The sequence below is a fragment of the Theobroma cacao genome, unplaced genomic scaffold (assembly GCF_000208745.1).
Source record: "Theobroma cacao cultivar B97-61/B2 unplaced genomic scaffold, Criollo_cocoa_genome_V2, whole genome shotgun sequence".
NCBI classification, from domain to species: domain Eukaryota; kingdom Viridiplantae; phylum Streptophyta; class Magnoliopsida; order Malvales; family Malvaceae; genus Theobroma; species Theobroma cacao.
In genome coordinates this window covers 2,110-17,149 of record NW_017234794.1, presented here as the reverse complement: position 1 = coordinate 17,149, position 15,040 = coordinate 2,110, and the positions used below count along the sequence as shown (strand labels likewise).

Genomic DNA, 15,040 nt, shown 5'->3' with positions numbered 1-15,040 from the left:
TGCCATTGATTTCATCCCTAGTTCTGTAATTCCAAACAAGCCTACTTATCACATGAGTCCGCAAGAGCATAAAGAGTTACAACATCAAGTCAAACAACTTTTGGAAAAAGACCTAGTAAGAGAAAGCGTTAGCCCTTGTGCTGTTCCTACTTTATTAGTTCCAAAAAAAGATGGAACATGGCGTATGTGCATTGATTTTTCTATGACTTTCCAGCGGCATGATGGGAACCAATGGAAAGGTCTTGAAAAGATCTTTCCAATGGCTTTTGTAGCATCTCGTTTGGCCTTGTGGTTAGGAATGTATGAATTTTTGAAGTTAATTAAAAACCTAGTTTTCAACTGTTTTGATAACCAAACTTTGGGTCATCGGAATTCCATATTTCGGTAACATTTTTGGTCATTTCTTTTAGGGCTTTTGTAGTATGAAATAAGGTGTTTAATTTGGCATCAATGGCTCGGTTAGAAGCTTCTTGTGTTAAGAGAATTGAAGCCTTAAAGTAGGCTCGTTGATACTGAAAACCCAAAAATTTGGGTTTTTTTTATGATTTTGATATTTTTGGCTTTCGAAACTTGGGAATTTTGTGCTCTTTTTAATCGAAAAAATTTTTGGTGTTGTAGTCCATCTTTAAGGAATACATGATTTATTAATTGATCATGGTGTTTGACAGGTTGTTGAATACTCTAACACAAGCACTGCAGACTTCTGGAGTGGATTTGTCACATGCCAGCATCTCAGTGCAAATTGAGCTTGGGAAGCGATCCAGTAGTAGGCCTACTGCTTCAGCATCCACACTTAAGGTTGTTTGGCATTGCAACTTGCCGTTGCATTGTTCTAGTTGTTTAATCATTTAGGAATTCACAATAACTGTTAGCATCTTATTTAATTTTCATCTTGTAAAACCAAGGAATACAACCTAATTTTGCGGTATTTATGATGCTCCAGGATAGGGAGGCTCCCACTGCAAATCAGGGGACGACACGTTCTAGAGTTGGATGCGGTGAGGATTCTGATTAACCCCTAAAGAAGCTGAAGACATGAAAAAGGCCAGCGTGACGATTTTTCAGGATATTCATTTTTGATTAAATTAATTCATTTTTTGGAGTAGCCTGCCCTAGCCCGAGGGTTATGCACTCATCCTAGTTAATAAACTAGCTAGTGGAAGACAAAGATCCCATGTACATCTAGTTGAAAGCTTTCAGGTTTTGTAGGGATGCATAGAATTCTCAGCAACAAATATGTGATTATTTAAGACAATACTTCATATTGGTATTGATTTCATCACTGGAAAATTTTCGAGTTAAAAGTTACAAGTGCTCAAAGTAGGCCAAATGGCCATCTAGATTCTGAAAATTCCAGAAAATAGAAAATTCCTTTTTAATTCTTTTAAAAATTCGATTTTAATTAATATATGATAAATTCTGTTGTAAACTTCATAAATATTGGATATGTGATTTTTACTGTATTTTTTATATCAAAAGTACATATATTAATATTTTATAAATTTATTTATTAAATTAATAAATTTTCCTAAAATATCAAAAATTTATGAAAAATTTTAAATATGATTTTTATGATTGAAATTAGTGTTATCTTATATCAGAAATTAAAATCTTTACTAATTCTATGATTTAAATTTAATTTTCAAATTTTATTTGATCTTTATTAATTTAAATAATAATAATAATAATAATAATAATAATATGTTACTTATTTAATTGAAAATGTTTTTAAATTGCAATAGAGGTTGCTATACACCCTAAGTGTTTAGGATGGTCAACGAAAAGTCACCTTGTAGGATTTGTTTACAAATTTAGTTCTGATTTTTATATGTATTTCTTGAAATATTAGGCTACTAAGAGGATTTTCTGATTTACTACTTGAAAGTGAAATTGACAAAATCAGGTAAGTGATTGATATCCCTTTGGTGTTTTCACACTCTAAAAATTAGCCTCAATGTGAAGTTGAATTTCATATATTATGTGTAATATGTTTTGTCTTATGTTTTGTCCTATGATTTGTAAAATTCAAGTTGAGCATGCAAAATGTATATATATGATTTTCGTATGTTGGATTTCAGAATGTGAATTTTTGTGAACTACGATTTCTGATTTTGAAATATAAATATGATTTTATCTAACTTGTGAATACATGATTATCTTTATGATTATATATATAAGTACTTAGTTTGAAATAAATATGCTTTTAATGTGCATGATATGAGTTTTGTGAAAGTGAATATTATCGTTTTATGAACTGGGCAATCAGAAAATATATTTTGTTTTGTCTCCTAATACCACTATGTTATGATCCTGCCAATGGGGGTTAAACGTTGGCCATGTCGATATGTATTATGTGATTAGAGATTGATCTCCCAACCGCACCATCGGTTACAGAATAGTAGTACTTGTGATATCTATTCAGAGTAGCCAATGGTTGCTTCCGATATACTTATGACCCATGCCACTGGGGTTAATTGTGATTTTTATGACCCATGCCATTAGGGTTAATTGTGATTTCTGTTATGATTATAACCTATGCCATAGGAGTTAAATATGGCCATAGTATGTTACAGGAGACATTAAAAATCTACAATAGTTGTGAAATCATATTTTATCCATTATTTTAAAATTTTGGAATTAAGATATTTTTGTTATTTGAATTAGATTATCCAAAATTTTGTTTTTGATTTTTATATGAGAATAAAAGTTTTTGGCCTAAATGTTTTGTGCATGTTTAATCCGGTTGAAGGGATGTTAGTCACTTGCTGAGCTGTTGGACTCACTCCTTCCTTCACCTTTTTTTTTTTCAGGTTGTGATTTGATCAAACACGTGAGAAACTTCGGGGAGTGACGTTTCATAGGCTAGCATATGGTGTTAGTTCGCTTCAGCATTGTTTAGATGTTATGAACCTTTTGTGACCTTAAATTGTTTATTCAGGATTTTATCTCAGTACCATAGATTTGAGAATTATTATATTTCATAAATATATTTGACCCATTTTAGTTAGTTGGTTAAGATATTAGTTTTGAGCCTTGCATGCTTGTAGGGTTTATCTTGCAGGTGTGCGACGTCTGTTATGCCTAGGGTCTGGAGCGTGACAAAGAGCTTATTTGATTCAAAAGAAAAATATAAAACCTTAATTGAATACAATAAAATAATAAACGTTTATTGATTATTTAAAATAATTTAAGAGACTTTTTTAAAATAATAACTTAATTTTAATTTGTAAATAAACATATGATAATCATCCAACGCAATTTAAAAATCTAAAAACTCCATTGGTAGCTGACATATACAAACTAATAATTTTCTCATAATTAATTAATATTTCAAATTAAAAATTATAATTTCCTTGTACTTTAACTTTGTTCCCCCTCTTTCATCAGGAAATCTTTGTATTGGAACCAAAACAATCACTTATCTATACCTGGTTTTTGTGTCAAATTCTTGACTATTTGATCACCCTTTTGCCAAGCAAACCAGAAACAACTAGTTTCAAAATCTGTGGGTACCAAGACTTTGGTAGATGCATTTCAATGACCAAATGCATAGATGCATATGCGGCCCTCCGTTTCACATGTATATTCCTCAACAATCAAACGAGTCTTTGTCATGTGATTCTTGCTATATTCATTACTGCAAGTGAAAACATACCGTGTAGTTTGTGAGTAATCTCCCCAGAAGTCTGAGTCACTAGTTGCAGCTGACATGTCGAAACGTATGTTGACATCAGCAACAGGAACCATTTTTATGGTTTTTAAACTGATGTTTTCAGTTTGTATTACTATCTGTTTCCGGATGTTATCTAAATTTTCCACTGATTGATGCTGCTGTATTTGCTAGAATGCGAGGTTAATTCATTTACTCTCTAGCCTTCCCCTTGACAAATGCATATGAAGAGTCTTGCTTTGGTCTTCTTTCTCTTTCTAGTTTCCTTTTCAGTTTTCTCTTCTACTGCAGATAATTAATTGCAACTGATGAATCCATCATCTTAGTTTCTACAGGCCGAAGATTGTTTATGACTAATCTTAGGGATTTGTGATTAACTTAAATGTAACATACTGGATCAATAACCATTGCAGCATGAAAATTTTTCGACTGATCAATTTGTTGGTTTTTGGAGTCAACAGGCAATTCAAGTTGGAAGCATTTAAAAGTAGTGATTATAGAAATCCTGTCGACAGTATCCGCAATGCTTATTCATTGTTTCGTATGTTGGTATATGATACTGAAGAACTGGAGAAAGAAAAGAGGTGAACTTACTCATCTATCCTTGCTGCGATTCTGCAAAGCAGTGTCTGGTATATTTTAAGCCTGAGGACGTGCTGTGATTTTTATTTGTTTAAGCTAGAACTCCATAACCATATGCTCTTAGTTTGCTGTGACTTGTGAGGCAAGCAAAGCAGATAGTTAATCCTTTTGACTCATTCCTTTCTTCCAATTTTAGTAGATTGACATACATTTTCATTTCACAGGATCAAAAATGGATAAAAAATACCATGAGTTGCCATTATTTGATTTTGTAGCTGTTGCATCTGCTACGGGTAACTTCTCTGAATCAAACAAACTAGGAGAAGGTGGTTTTGGTCGAGTTTACAAGGTAAGACGCCACATATTTTATTGAAGTATAGGGTGTACAGCAATGCTTACATCTAATGATTAGCAGGGTGTGCTATTTAAGGGACAAGATATGGCAGCCAAGAGACTTTCACGTAATTCTAGGCAAGGTCTTGAAGTGTTTGAGAATGAAGTTATAATATTAGCTAAGCTTCAACATACGAACCTTATCAGACTTCTAGGGTGTTGCATTGAAGAAAATGAAAGGGTGCTAATCTATGAGTACATGCCAAACAAAAGCTTGGACTACTTTATTTTTGGTATGTTTCTGTGAATCTCCACTTGATTTTGCCTAAGTTTCAATCTGAAATGAAATTTACGTTTCTAAATAGAGTCCTAAATTGTAAGTGGGTGGAACTCTTTTGCAGATCAGGATAAAAGAACATTCCTGAATTGGCCAAAGCGATTTGACATTGTAATGGGAATTGTTCAAGGACTTCTCTACCTCCATCATGATTCAAGTTTGCGAATCATTCATAGGGATCTAAAGTCCAGCAATATCTTACTAGACAATGATTTGAACCCCAAAATTTCAGACTTTGGCATAGCTAAAATTGTTGAAGGTGACCAACTTGAAGCAGAAACAAAGCAAGTGGCAGGGACATGGTAAGTTGATATATTAAAACTTCAGAAGAATCAGAAAATCTTTAAATTTAAAATTATTTATGTTCAATAATTTCTTGTAGTGGTTATATGTCCCCGGAGTATGCAATCAATGGAAAATTTTCAGTAAAATCAGATGTGTTTGGTTTTGGGGTTCTTTTGCTAGAGATAGTGAGTGGCAAATGTAACAGAAGGTTTAATCACCAAGATCATCAGCATAATCTTTTGGGACATGTAAGGAGACATTGTTAAGCACTTCTCTTTTCTTGAAATTTCAACTTTCAACATTTTATGCAAAATTGACATTTGTTATAGGCATGGCTGCTGTGGAATGACAACAGGGATTTAGAGCTGCTGGATCCATGTTTGAGGCATTCATGTGTTGAATCTCAGGTGCTTAGGTGTATACAAGTGGGTTTGCTTTGTGCTCAAAAACTTGCAGAGAATAGGCCAATTATGTCAGATGTAGCAGTCATGTTGGGCAACGAAGAGGTCACATTGCCTGAACCGAAAGAGCCTGGTTTTTTCACAGAAAGGCGTGCCCGTGATACAGATACATCGACTGATGATAGAATCTGTTGCACTAAAAATTCAGTGACTATAACAATGTTGGAAGCTAGATAAAAGGATGTCTAAATGCTGCACTTCGGATACAATACTGATGCCTATCATATCTATCAAGTGATTGAATGTTATACTGTTAGCTCATAGATTGCAACAATTTTCGAAACATCTAAGTTTGACGTTGCAGATAGAACGTACAGCTGAGCATGTAAGTATTTGTTTTCTTTTTTTCGTTTTATTTAAAAAAATTGACTTAGATACGTGGTACATGGTAACTAGATCAAGAGGACTGCATACGTCCGTGCAATTTTTCCTTTTTCCTTCTCGTACTAGAACCGGAGTTGCCATGCACTTACAGATTGATTTTCTTTTTTTAAACAAAAGCTGTTTTTATTAATCTCATCACCACCATCATGTCATTTAAGTATCGAATAGTAGAAAACTCTGATAACACGTGTGTGTGAAAGTAATTATACAATTGTCAAAAGGATCCAGCCACTTACAAAAAAAAAGTAACATCATAGTCAAGGGTTCTAGACGAGCAAACTCAATCGAAAAACTCAAGAAAGTAAGCACAAAAACCCCCTCATGGCAGACACAAAACAAAAGTTCTGCCGCTCACAAATCACAGTCACCTAACAATCGACAAGAAGAATAAACAAGATCCACCAAAACCTTGAAGGAAAGACGGGAAAGCCAACATCGAAGGGATCCAGAGCATAGGCCTTCCGCTTGATGGAGGAGATGATAGTGTCAGCCGCTGAGGTGGGGAAATCTGTAGCATAAGCTTAGCTGCCCCTTGGTATCTCCTCGCTAGCTCGTCCTGTTGAACCACGTGCAAAACACCAATAAAAGAAATGGCCACCACATGAAGAAAAAGATAAGAGAGAAACGATCCGTACAACCCTGTGGAGATGGTCAACACATGGATTGATCTGATCTCAATTATTAATTTGTTCAGTATTTTTCAATACATTTTTAATCACCATTATATACATACGAATTATGAAAATTATATATACAAATAGTAATTAAAAATATGTTGAAAAGTAAACTAGCTAGCTTGATTTATTTTTTTTATAATTAAAGAATAAAAAAATTTAAATTATGTTTTTTAAATAAAAAATAATATATTAATTAATAAATTAAATAGTCGAGTACATCCAACTTAACTCGATTAAATACGGCTAAGTGCACAGACTTCTTAAGATCAAAGTGACATGGGCTCATCATACTGGGCGTAGGCTACGGATTAGACTAGGAGTATGTTGGTCTGTCCAAGGTGGCAAGCCACGTCTACTTCGGATTGGACTCAAGACAAAGAATTTTAAACTTGAGTCTTTTTTATTTAATTTTAATTCGAAATTGATATTAAATATTAATGAATTTTTTATTTTGAATTGAAGGCATTTTTTGAAAAATTTTTGAAAGGTTCAAGCCTCACTTAGGACTTTATCTCATTCTAATTATTTCCATGTAAGATTGTTTTCCCATTTTACGTGAGAAACGTGTTACACTTTCACTCAAATTTGGACATAAGCCCCAGATCATGGAGCCTGACATGACAGTGTCTCCATGCATCCACCCAACGCCGAAAGATGCATTATCATTGCTGCTTCTCGAAAAATAAAACAAAGTTAGACTTGACTAACACTATCTTTTTAATCAATTGAATGCGTGTCCTAATGTTACTGGTGGTGGGCCTGACAGGTCATGACTTTTCGATTTCTTGCTATAGTTGATTGAAATTGACAGACAGTCAAGTTGTCTCACGTATAGCCTGTTTTTCTTTTATTACCGTAATATTCCTCAAAAATATTTTATTTAATTAATTATGTTATAAAAAATTAATATTTATTAGATTATAGTCTATATTAAATAAAATAATAATATAAATTTAAATAACACTTGAATATTTGACTTATTAATTAATATATAATCTTTTTTACTTAAAAAAATAAAATTCAAATATCTTTTTCTCAATTACACAAAAAAAAGAATTTAATCTTTTACAATTGTATTTATGACTTTGGATTCACTAGTAAAAAGATAATAGAAGAACGGTCTTTTAACAAATAGAGTAGTTTTGTAGTTTCGCTTATATTATCAAACGTTTTACATTATCATGTTTAAAAATTATCTAGCTTAAAAAAAAGGTTGTAAGAAACTAATTTTGGATAAGAAGGAGAAAGGCAAAAAAATGAGAAAACTATTCAAGAAAATAGTGGTTAAGATTATTAGGCTTTAATTTATGAAAATTGTATTTTTGCATAGTTCGAAATAAAAATCTTAAGTTTAGTTTGTATTTTTTCAATTTTCGTTTAAGATCGATATTATTAAAATAACTTTCCAACAGTATGATGGGTACCAATGAAAAGGTCTTGAAAAAATTTTACTAATAGTTTTTGTAGCATCTCATTTGACTATGTAAATTAAGAGATATGAATTTTTGTAGTTGATTGAAAAACTCATTTTTAACAATTTTGTCGACTCGACTTTGAGTTATCGGAGCTCCACATTCCGGTAATGTATTGAGTTGTTTATTTAAAATTTTTTGTAGAATGAAATGTGATATTAATTTGGTGCCAATGGCTCTGTTAGGGACTTTTTGTGTTAAGGGAATCAAAAGTTCAAAATTGGTTCATTGATACTAGAAACTTAGAAATCTAAGTATATTTGTGATTATTTTTAAATTTTTGGCTTTGGTAACTTGTGAATTTTTCAGTCTTTTTCACCAAAACAAACTCTAATGTTATAGTATGACATGAATAATTCAAATTTGTTTTGAGTTTATCAAAGGAAACAATTTGGGCTAAGAGTTATAAAAGTTCAAAATAAGCTAAATGGCCATGAAAATTTATAATTTCAAATTTTATTTTTAATTATTTCAAAAATTATTCTGGGCCTATAGTCAACCTATTTTGATAAAAACTTCAAAAATTTAAGCTATTTGAATTTTACCAAATTTTTCTATGAAAAAATATTTATCTAATAAATTATTTTTAAATTAGCAAGTGTTGGCAAAATTTATTAGAAATCTTCAAATCTAAATTTTGATTTGTTTTTAAAATATTTTCATCCAATCTCACATTGTTACTGATTTTGTATATGAGTTTTTAAGTTTTGAATGTTTTATGTAAATTATTAAAAAATATTAATTTTAATTTTGAATCAAAATTAGTTTCGGTTAGCAAAAAGGGTGCTATACCCTAAATACCTTATAATGATAAGCATGGAGTCATGGTTTGTTTTGATAAGTTAACAGTGTTAGCTTTCTAATTTTGAGTATTTTGAATTAATAATGCTTGAAGAAGATTCTGATTCTTTGTCATTTGGTTTTGGTTTAGCGAATCAGACAAGTGTCTGATATTCCTTTAGTGTTTTTACACCCTAAAAATTAACCTCTATGTAAATTTGTATGATATATGATATTTTATCCTATGATTTGTTAAATTAGGTGAACATACTAATATATATATATATATGATTTCTATTTTGATTTTTGGAATACAATCTTGATTTTTGTTTGAAATGTGATTTTTGTTCAATGTATGCATATATGTGCTTGTAAACAAAAACATAAAATATTTTAATCTGAAATGAATATGCTTTAATGTGCACGAAATGTGTTTTGGGAAGTGATAGATTGTTTTGTGAAATTAGGTAATTTAAAAATATGTTTTGTTTTATCTTCTAGTATAGCTTTGTTTTGACTTTGCCAATGAGGGTTAAATTTTAATCATGTTAACATGTATTTTGTGATTAGAGATCGATCTCTCAACCGTACATTTGGTTATAGAATAGTGGTATTTGTGATATTTGTTTAGATCGCACTATCGATTATAAAATAGCAATTTTGGTTATCTTTGTTCAATGTAGCCAATGACTGTTTCTGATATACTTTTAACCCATGTCACTAGGGCTAATTGTGGTTCGAATTCTGACCCATGACACTAGGTTTAATTGTGATTTTATTTTTGATTTATACCACAAGAGTTAAGTGTGATTGTAGTATGTTACAGGAGACCAATAAAATTTAAAATGTATTGTGAAATTATGTTTTGTTATGTTACCTAAAAGTTTTGAAATTTTGTTTGCTCTATTATTTGAAGTAAAATTGTATTGACTTCTATTATATGAAAATATGATTTTGAACATGTTTATGAATAAGATTACCCAAAACTATGTTTTGATATCTATATAATTAATGATAATTTTGACCAAATGTTTTAAGCATACTTAATTTAACTGAAGGGATGTCAATTACTTGCTGAGTGGTTATACTCATTCTTTTAATTTTTATCATTTTTACTGATTTTGACATTTTTGCATGTTTGGGAATTAATTGGATTGGCTTGGTGAGAATTTTGGTTAGCAAAATTAGCATATGCTTTTGGATATTTATATGTTTTGATGTGAGTATTTGATTTTAGTTTGTAAAAAAATGTTAGTTAGATGAAAAATTTGTATCTTTTGGTGAATTATATATATTTTATATTTAGAGATTTGAAATTTTGTAAAGTGTAAAATTTGGAGACTTTGGAGATATTACATTCGATTTATTATGATTTTATTGCCTTACATGTTTATAAAATTCATCTCATGAGTATGTGATGTCTGGTAGATTCCTAAACCTTGAATTTGGGGCATGACAATTACCTTATTAGACTATGTTACTTTTTGCAACATCTACCCCACATTATTATTTACAGCAATTACTTTACAAATCTGAGATCTTGTTAGCCGATGGAATTGACTTCTGCATAGGCCAGGTCAAGGACTAACGAAGGCTAGTTATCATGACTTTTTTTTAATTAATATTGATGGATTGACCGTGTATATTATCAAGTTACTAAATCCCGACACTTTATTAATGAGGTAAAAAGTGGATATTATTTTGAAAAAAATAAAAGGTTAAATATGAAAATCTAGTACCGTTTTGATACTTTATTATTATTATTATTTTCAAAATAATATTTATTTTTTACCCCTTTAAACAAGGTGTTAGGATTTAATGACGTGACAATGTATAGAAGTTATACATTATCAGTACATCAAATATTAATTTTTCTTTTGTTGACAATTTACTTGATTACCATGAATAATTAACACTCTCATAAGCTTAATTGAGTTGTTACATGAATGATAAAACACACTGTGTAAATCTCCAAGAGTGGTTTTATTCTTATGAAAATTCCTTGCATGCTAGGGTTCATTAATTGGACTGAAAAAGTTGCTCAAGAATGAGTCAAGTCCATGTGGTTAGCTTAGCTGTAAGGAGTGCAAAACTAACACTGATTTGGATATGCAGATTGAGAAATTTATTAAATGCCATATTACCTAACTCCCACAAGTTGATACTGTCCACAATGAATATCAATTCCAGTACAGTCAACCTCAGTGTCAAGTATTGTTGACGTTGTACCTTCAAGTTGAGACACGCTTAGGTTTTCCTGATTTCCTGAAACATTCCAAATTGAATCATGGAGAGAAAATCAACTAAAGGCTTCCGAATGTGTTTTTTGTGCGCTTGTATGCTACTGTTTATCTTGGGAGCCTCTGCTGCAGCAGACAATATTACTCCAAACCAATCTATCCGAGACAATGAAACTCTAGTTTCAGGTGATGGAAGTTTCGAATTGGGATTTTTCAGTCCAGGTAATTCAACAAAGCGTTACCTAGGAATATGGTACAAAGTTTCTCCTGAGACAGTAGTTTGGGTAGCCAACCGGGAGGCTCCTCTTGCCAATCATTTTGGAGTTTTAAATGTCACTAACCAGGGTACTATTATTATCCTGGATAAAAAACCTAGCATTATTTGGTCATCCAGTGGAATAAGAACAGCTGAAAACCCAGTTGTGCAGCTCTTGGACTCCGGAAATCTTGTTGTAAAAGATGGAAATGATAGTGGCTCAGAAAACTTCTTATGGCAAAGTTTTGATTATCCTTGTGACACCTTACTGCCTGCAATGAAGCTTGGAAAAAATTTTGTTACTGGCAGGAACTGGTCTCTAACATCATGGAAGAGCCCAAATGATCCTGCTCTAGGCCAGTTTTCGGCGTTGATAGATCCTCAGGGGTTTCCTCAGCTAGTTGTTAGAAATGGAAGTGTAATACTTTATAGAGGAGGGTCATGGAATGGAAAACGTTTCACGGGGACTCCCGACCTGGAACAGGTTGAATCTGCTAATTTGTTCAAATTTGAATTTGAATTGAATAAGAATGAGGTGTACTACAAAGGTGAGCCCGATAGTTCACTGCTGTCAAGGTTAGTTGTGAATCAATCAGGCTTTCTGGAGCGCTTTGTAAGAACGAAACAATCAAACTTATGGGCTGGGATCTATTCTGCGCCTCGTGATGAATGTGACTATTATGCAGTATGTGGTGTATATGCTATCTGCATCACCGGTAACTCCCCATTATGTGCTTGCTTGGATGACTTTGAACCAAAGTCCCCTATGGATTGGAACAATTCAAAATGGTCTGGTGGGTGCGTTCGAAGGACTCCATTTGATTGCAGAAGTTCTGTGTTTACAAAGCGCCCCGGGTTGAAATTGCCAGACACCTCACATTCTTTTTTTAACACAAGCATGAGCCTTGCAGAATGCCAAGAAGAGTGCTTAAGGAACTGCTCTTGTATGGGGTACGCAAATTCAGATATCCGACAAGGAGGGAGTGGATGCTTGCTTTGGTTTGACGACCTTAATGATATGAGAGTATTCACCAGTGGTGGACAAGATCTCTACATACGGATGGCCAATTCAACATCAGGTATCTCCCTAGCAATTATATAATGAAGCAGGGAATTTAAATCGATCACTTACTTTTTCATCTGAACTTTCCAAGAAGCTAATTGTTTAGTTATTCTGATATTGTTGTTTTCCTGAAGGAAATGAAAAGACAGTGTGAAGGAAAGAGGGGGATTCATAAACTAAAAGCATTTTTGATGTTGCAGGTCCCCTTGTTCTAAGCAAAAACTCGAGTGAGAAGAAGAAAGTGGCAGTTATTGTCATCCCAGTAATATTAGTTGGAGTGATTTTGGGAGGATTGATCTTCTGGATGATGTGGAAGAAACTCAGAAAGCAAGGTAATTACTAACTTTACTGATCATGACCAATGGTTTTTGATCAATAGAAATGAAACTCTACCAAAGTTTTGTGGATATTATGTTATTTTCAAACAAGGTAGTTGCTCATCATAGAATTATCATTTCATTTTGACTAACTCTTAAAGTATTCTCCTACTGTCTTATGAAAAGAACACAATAGGAGAAACAGTTACAACATTGAAGGTGGAAAGGACGGCATGGAGTTACCAATATTTGATTTAAACACTATAGTGAAAGCCACAGATAACTTTTCAAACAACAATAAGCTAGGACAAGGAGGTTTTGGACCTGTTTACAAGGTAAATTTAAGAAAATGCTAACTGGATTAGCTATGCTTTTCAGATGAGAAAAATAGGAATGTCAACTTTTGTAAGCAATGATTTGCAGGGTACATTGCCAGAGGGGCAAGAGATAGCAGTAAAGAGACTTTCTAAAAGTTCTGGGCAAGGATTGGAAGAGTTCAAAAATGAAGTTGGATTGATTGCAAAGCTTCAGCACCGCAATCTTGTGAGGCTTCTTGGCTTTAGCATTCAAGGAGATGAAAAGATGTTGATCTATGAGTACATGCCCAACAAAAGCTTGGACTACTTTATTTTTGGTTTGATCCTCGAATCACAGCATTCTTTTCTTTTTTTTCTTTTCCATGTTTTCTCTGAGATTCAATTAGACAATGCACTAACATGGTTTAGACATTAATTAGATCAAACAAAAAGCAAAGTGCTAGATTGGAAAAGGCGGATGCATATCATTGGTGGAATTGCTCGAGGACTTCTTTATCTCCATCAAGACTCTAGACTAAGGATTATACATAGAGATCTCAAAGCCAGCAATGTCTTACTAGACAATGATATGAACCCCAAGATTTCAGACTTTGGCATGGCAAGAACAGTTTGGGGTGATCAAACTGAGGCAAACACAAATAAAGTTGTTGGAACTTAGTAAGCAGCCTAAACATACTCTGAGTTGCACTTAAATTTTAGTTTTGCCTTGCTTTTGGAAGCCTTGAGCCAATACCAGACCGTGCTATAACCATCGTCTGTTATTTCTAAACTTTTACTTTGTTTCCGTTGTTCTTTTTCTTTCAGTGGTTATATGCCTCCTGAGTACGCTGTAGATGGACTCTTCTCAATAAAATCTGATGTCTTTAGCTTCGGTGTGTTAGTACTTGAGATTATAAGTGGGAAGAAGAACAGAGGATTCTTCCACCCAGATCACAGCCATAATCTTCTTGGACATGTAAGCAGGAAGGAACAAAATATTCTTTAGAATTTACTGTTAAAAAACCATTTCACATGTGATCCTAATGTTGCAGGCATGGAAACTGTGGACGGAAGAGAGGCCATTGCAGTTGATTGACAGCAACTTGGGTGATTGTTTTGCGGTGTCTGAAGTTCTGCGATGTATTCATGTGGCTCTGCTATGTGTCCAAACACGACCAGAGAATAGGCCAAACATGTCATCCGTAGTTCTAATGTTAGGTAGTGAGAATCCATTACCTACACCAAAACAGCCTGGTTTTTTCACTGAAAGGAATCTGCCTGAATCAGAATCTTACTCATCAAGCCATCACGAATCAGCTTCAGTAAATGAAGTTACCATCTCAGAGGTACAGGCACGATAGAAGATAGATCCTTGACAAAAGGAATGAAGCATTGCATGGTTTCCATGGATAAGAAGACATGAATAGCCTACAAACATCCGGGGTAGAATATTGTCCCTGTCTTTTGTCTATCTAAAGAGCTATAGTGATTTTAATTAAGCAGGTTTGTAGATATATAACTGCACTCACCCCATAATGGGGTGAAGATATGCAATTTTCTTGGCAATAATGAGCTAAGAAATGTGTTACCTGATTTAGTTGATATCCATTTATCTCTTTCTCTACAAGCTCTTCAGTTGTCTACTACTGTTTTTAAGTTGCAAAAGTACAATGATTCCATTCTCTTTACTGAAACACTAAAAACTTGCCCACAGTTCTGTTAAGAATAATACTTGCATGGCTTGGTGTCCGTGTATGTGCAGTTGCTGATTATTTGGATAAAGATATGCAGTTGCTGATTATTTGGATAAAGACATGCAGTTACTTGTAGTAAACTGTTTTTAAACTTCCTTTTAACACTTGTAATCCATGCCTTAACACTTGAATC

General features: G+C 33.1%; 2 protein-coding genes across 2 annotated transcripts; both read left to right on the top strand.

The window, feature by feature from the left end:
• The first annotated feature begins 4,484 nt into the window (after nucleotides 1–4,484).
• On the top strand, nucleotides 4,485–5,845 carry LOC18593783 (receptor-like serine/threonine-protein kinase SD1-6). Its single transcript, XM_018129812.1, has 5 exons — nucleotides 4,485–4,601; nucleotides 4,668–4,878; nucleotides 4,987–5,224; nucleotides 5,305–5,392; nucleotides 5,537–5,845. The coding sequence occupies exons 1-5, from the start codon at nucleotides 4,485–4,487 to the stop codon at nucleotides 5,843–5,845; spliced, it is 963 nt and encodes a 320-aa protein (XP_017985301.1).
• Nucleotides 5,846–11,193: 5,348 nt separating this feature from the next.
• On the top strand, nucleotides 11,194–14,780 carry LOC18593774 (G-type lectin S-receptor-like serine/threonine-protein kinase SD1-1). Its single transcript, XM_018129814.1, has 7 exons — nucleotides 11,194–12,556; nucleotides 12,741–12,872; nucleotides 13,044–13,192; nucleotides 13,281–13,491; nucleotides 13,594–13,831; nucleotides 13,979–14,129; nucleotides 14,206–14,780. Exons 1-7 carry the CDS (start codon nucleotides 11,269–11,271, stop codon nucleotides 14,512–14,514), a joined length of 2,478 nt encoding a protein of 825 aa, XP_017985303.1. The 5' UTR covers nucleotides 11,194–11,268; the 3' UTR covers nucleotides 14,515–14,780.
• Nucleotides 14,781–15,040: the final 260 nt, after the last annotated feature.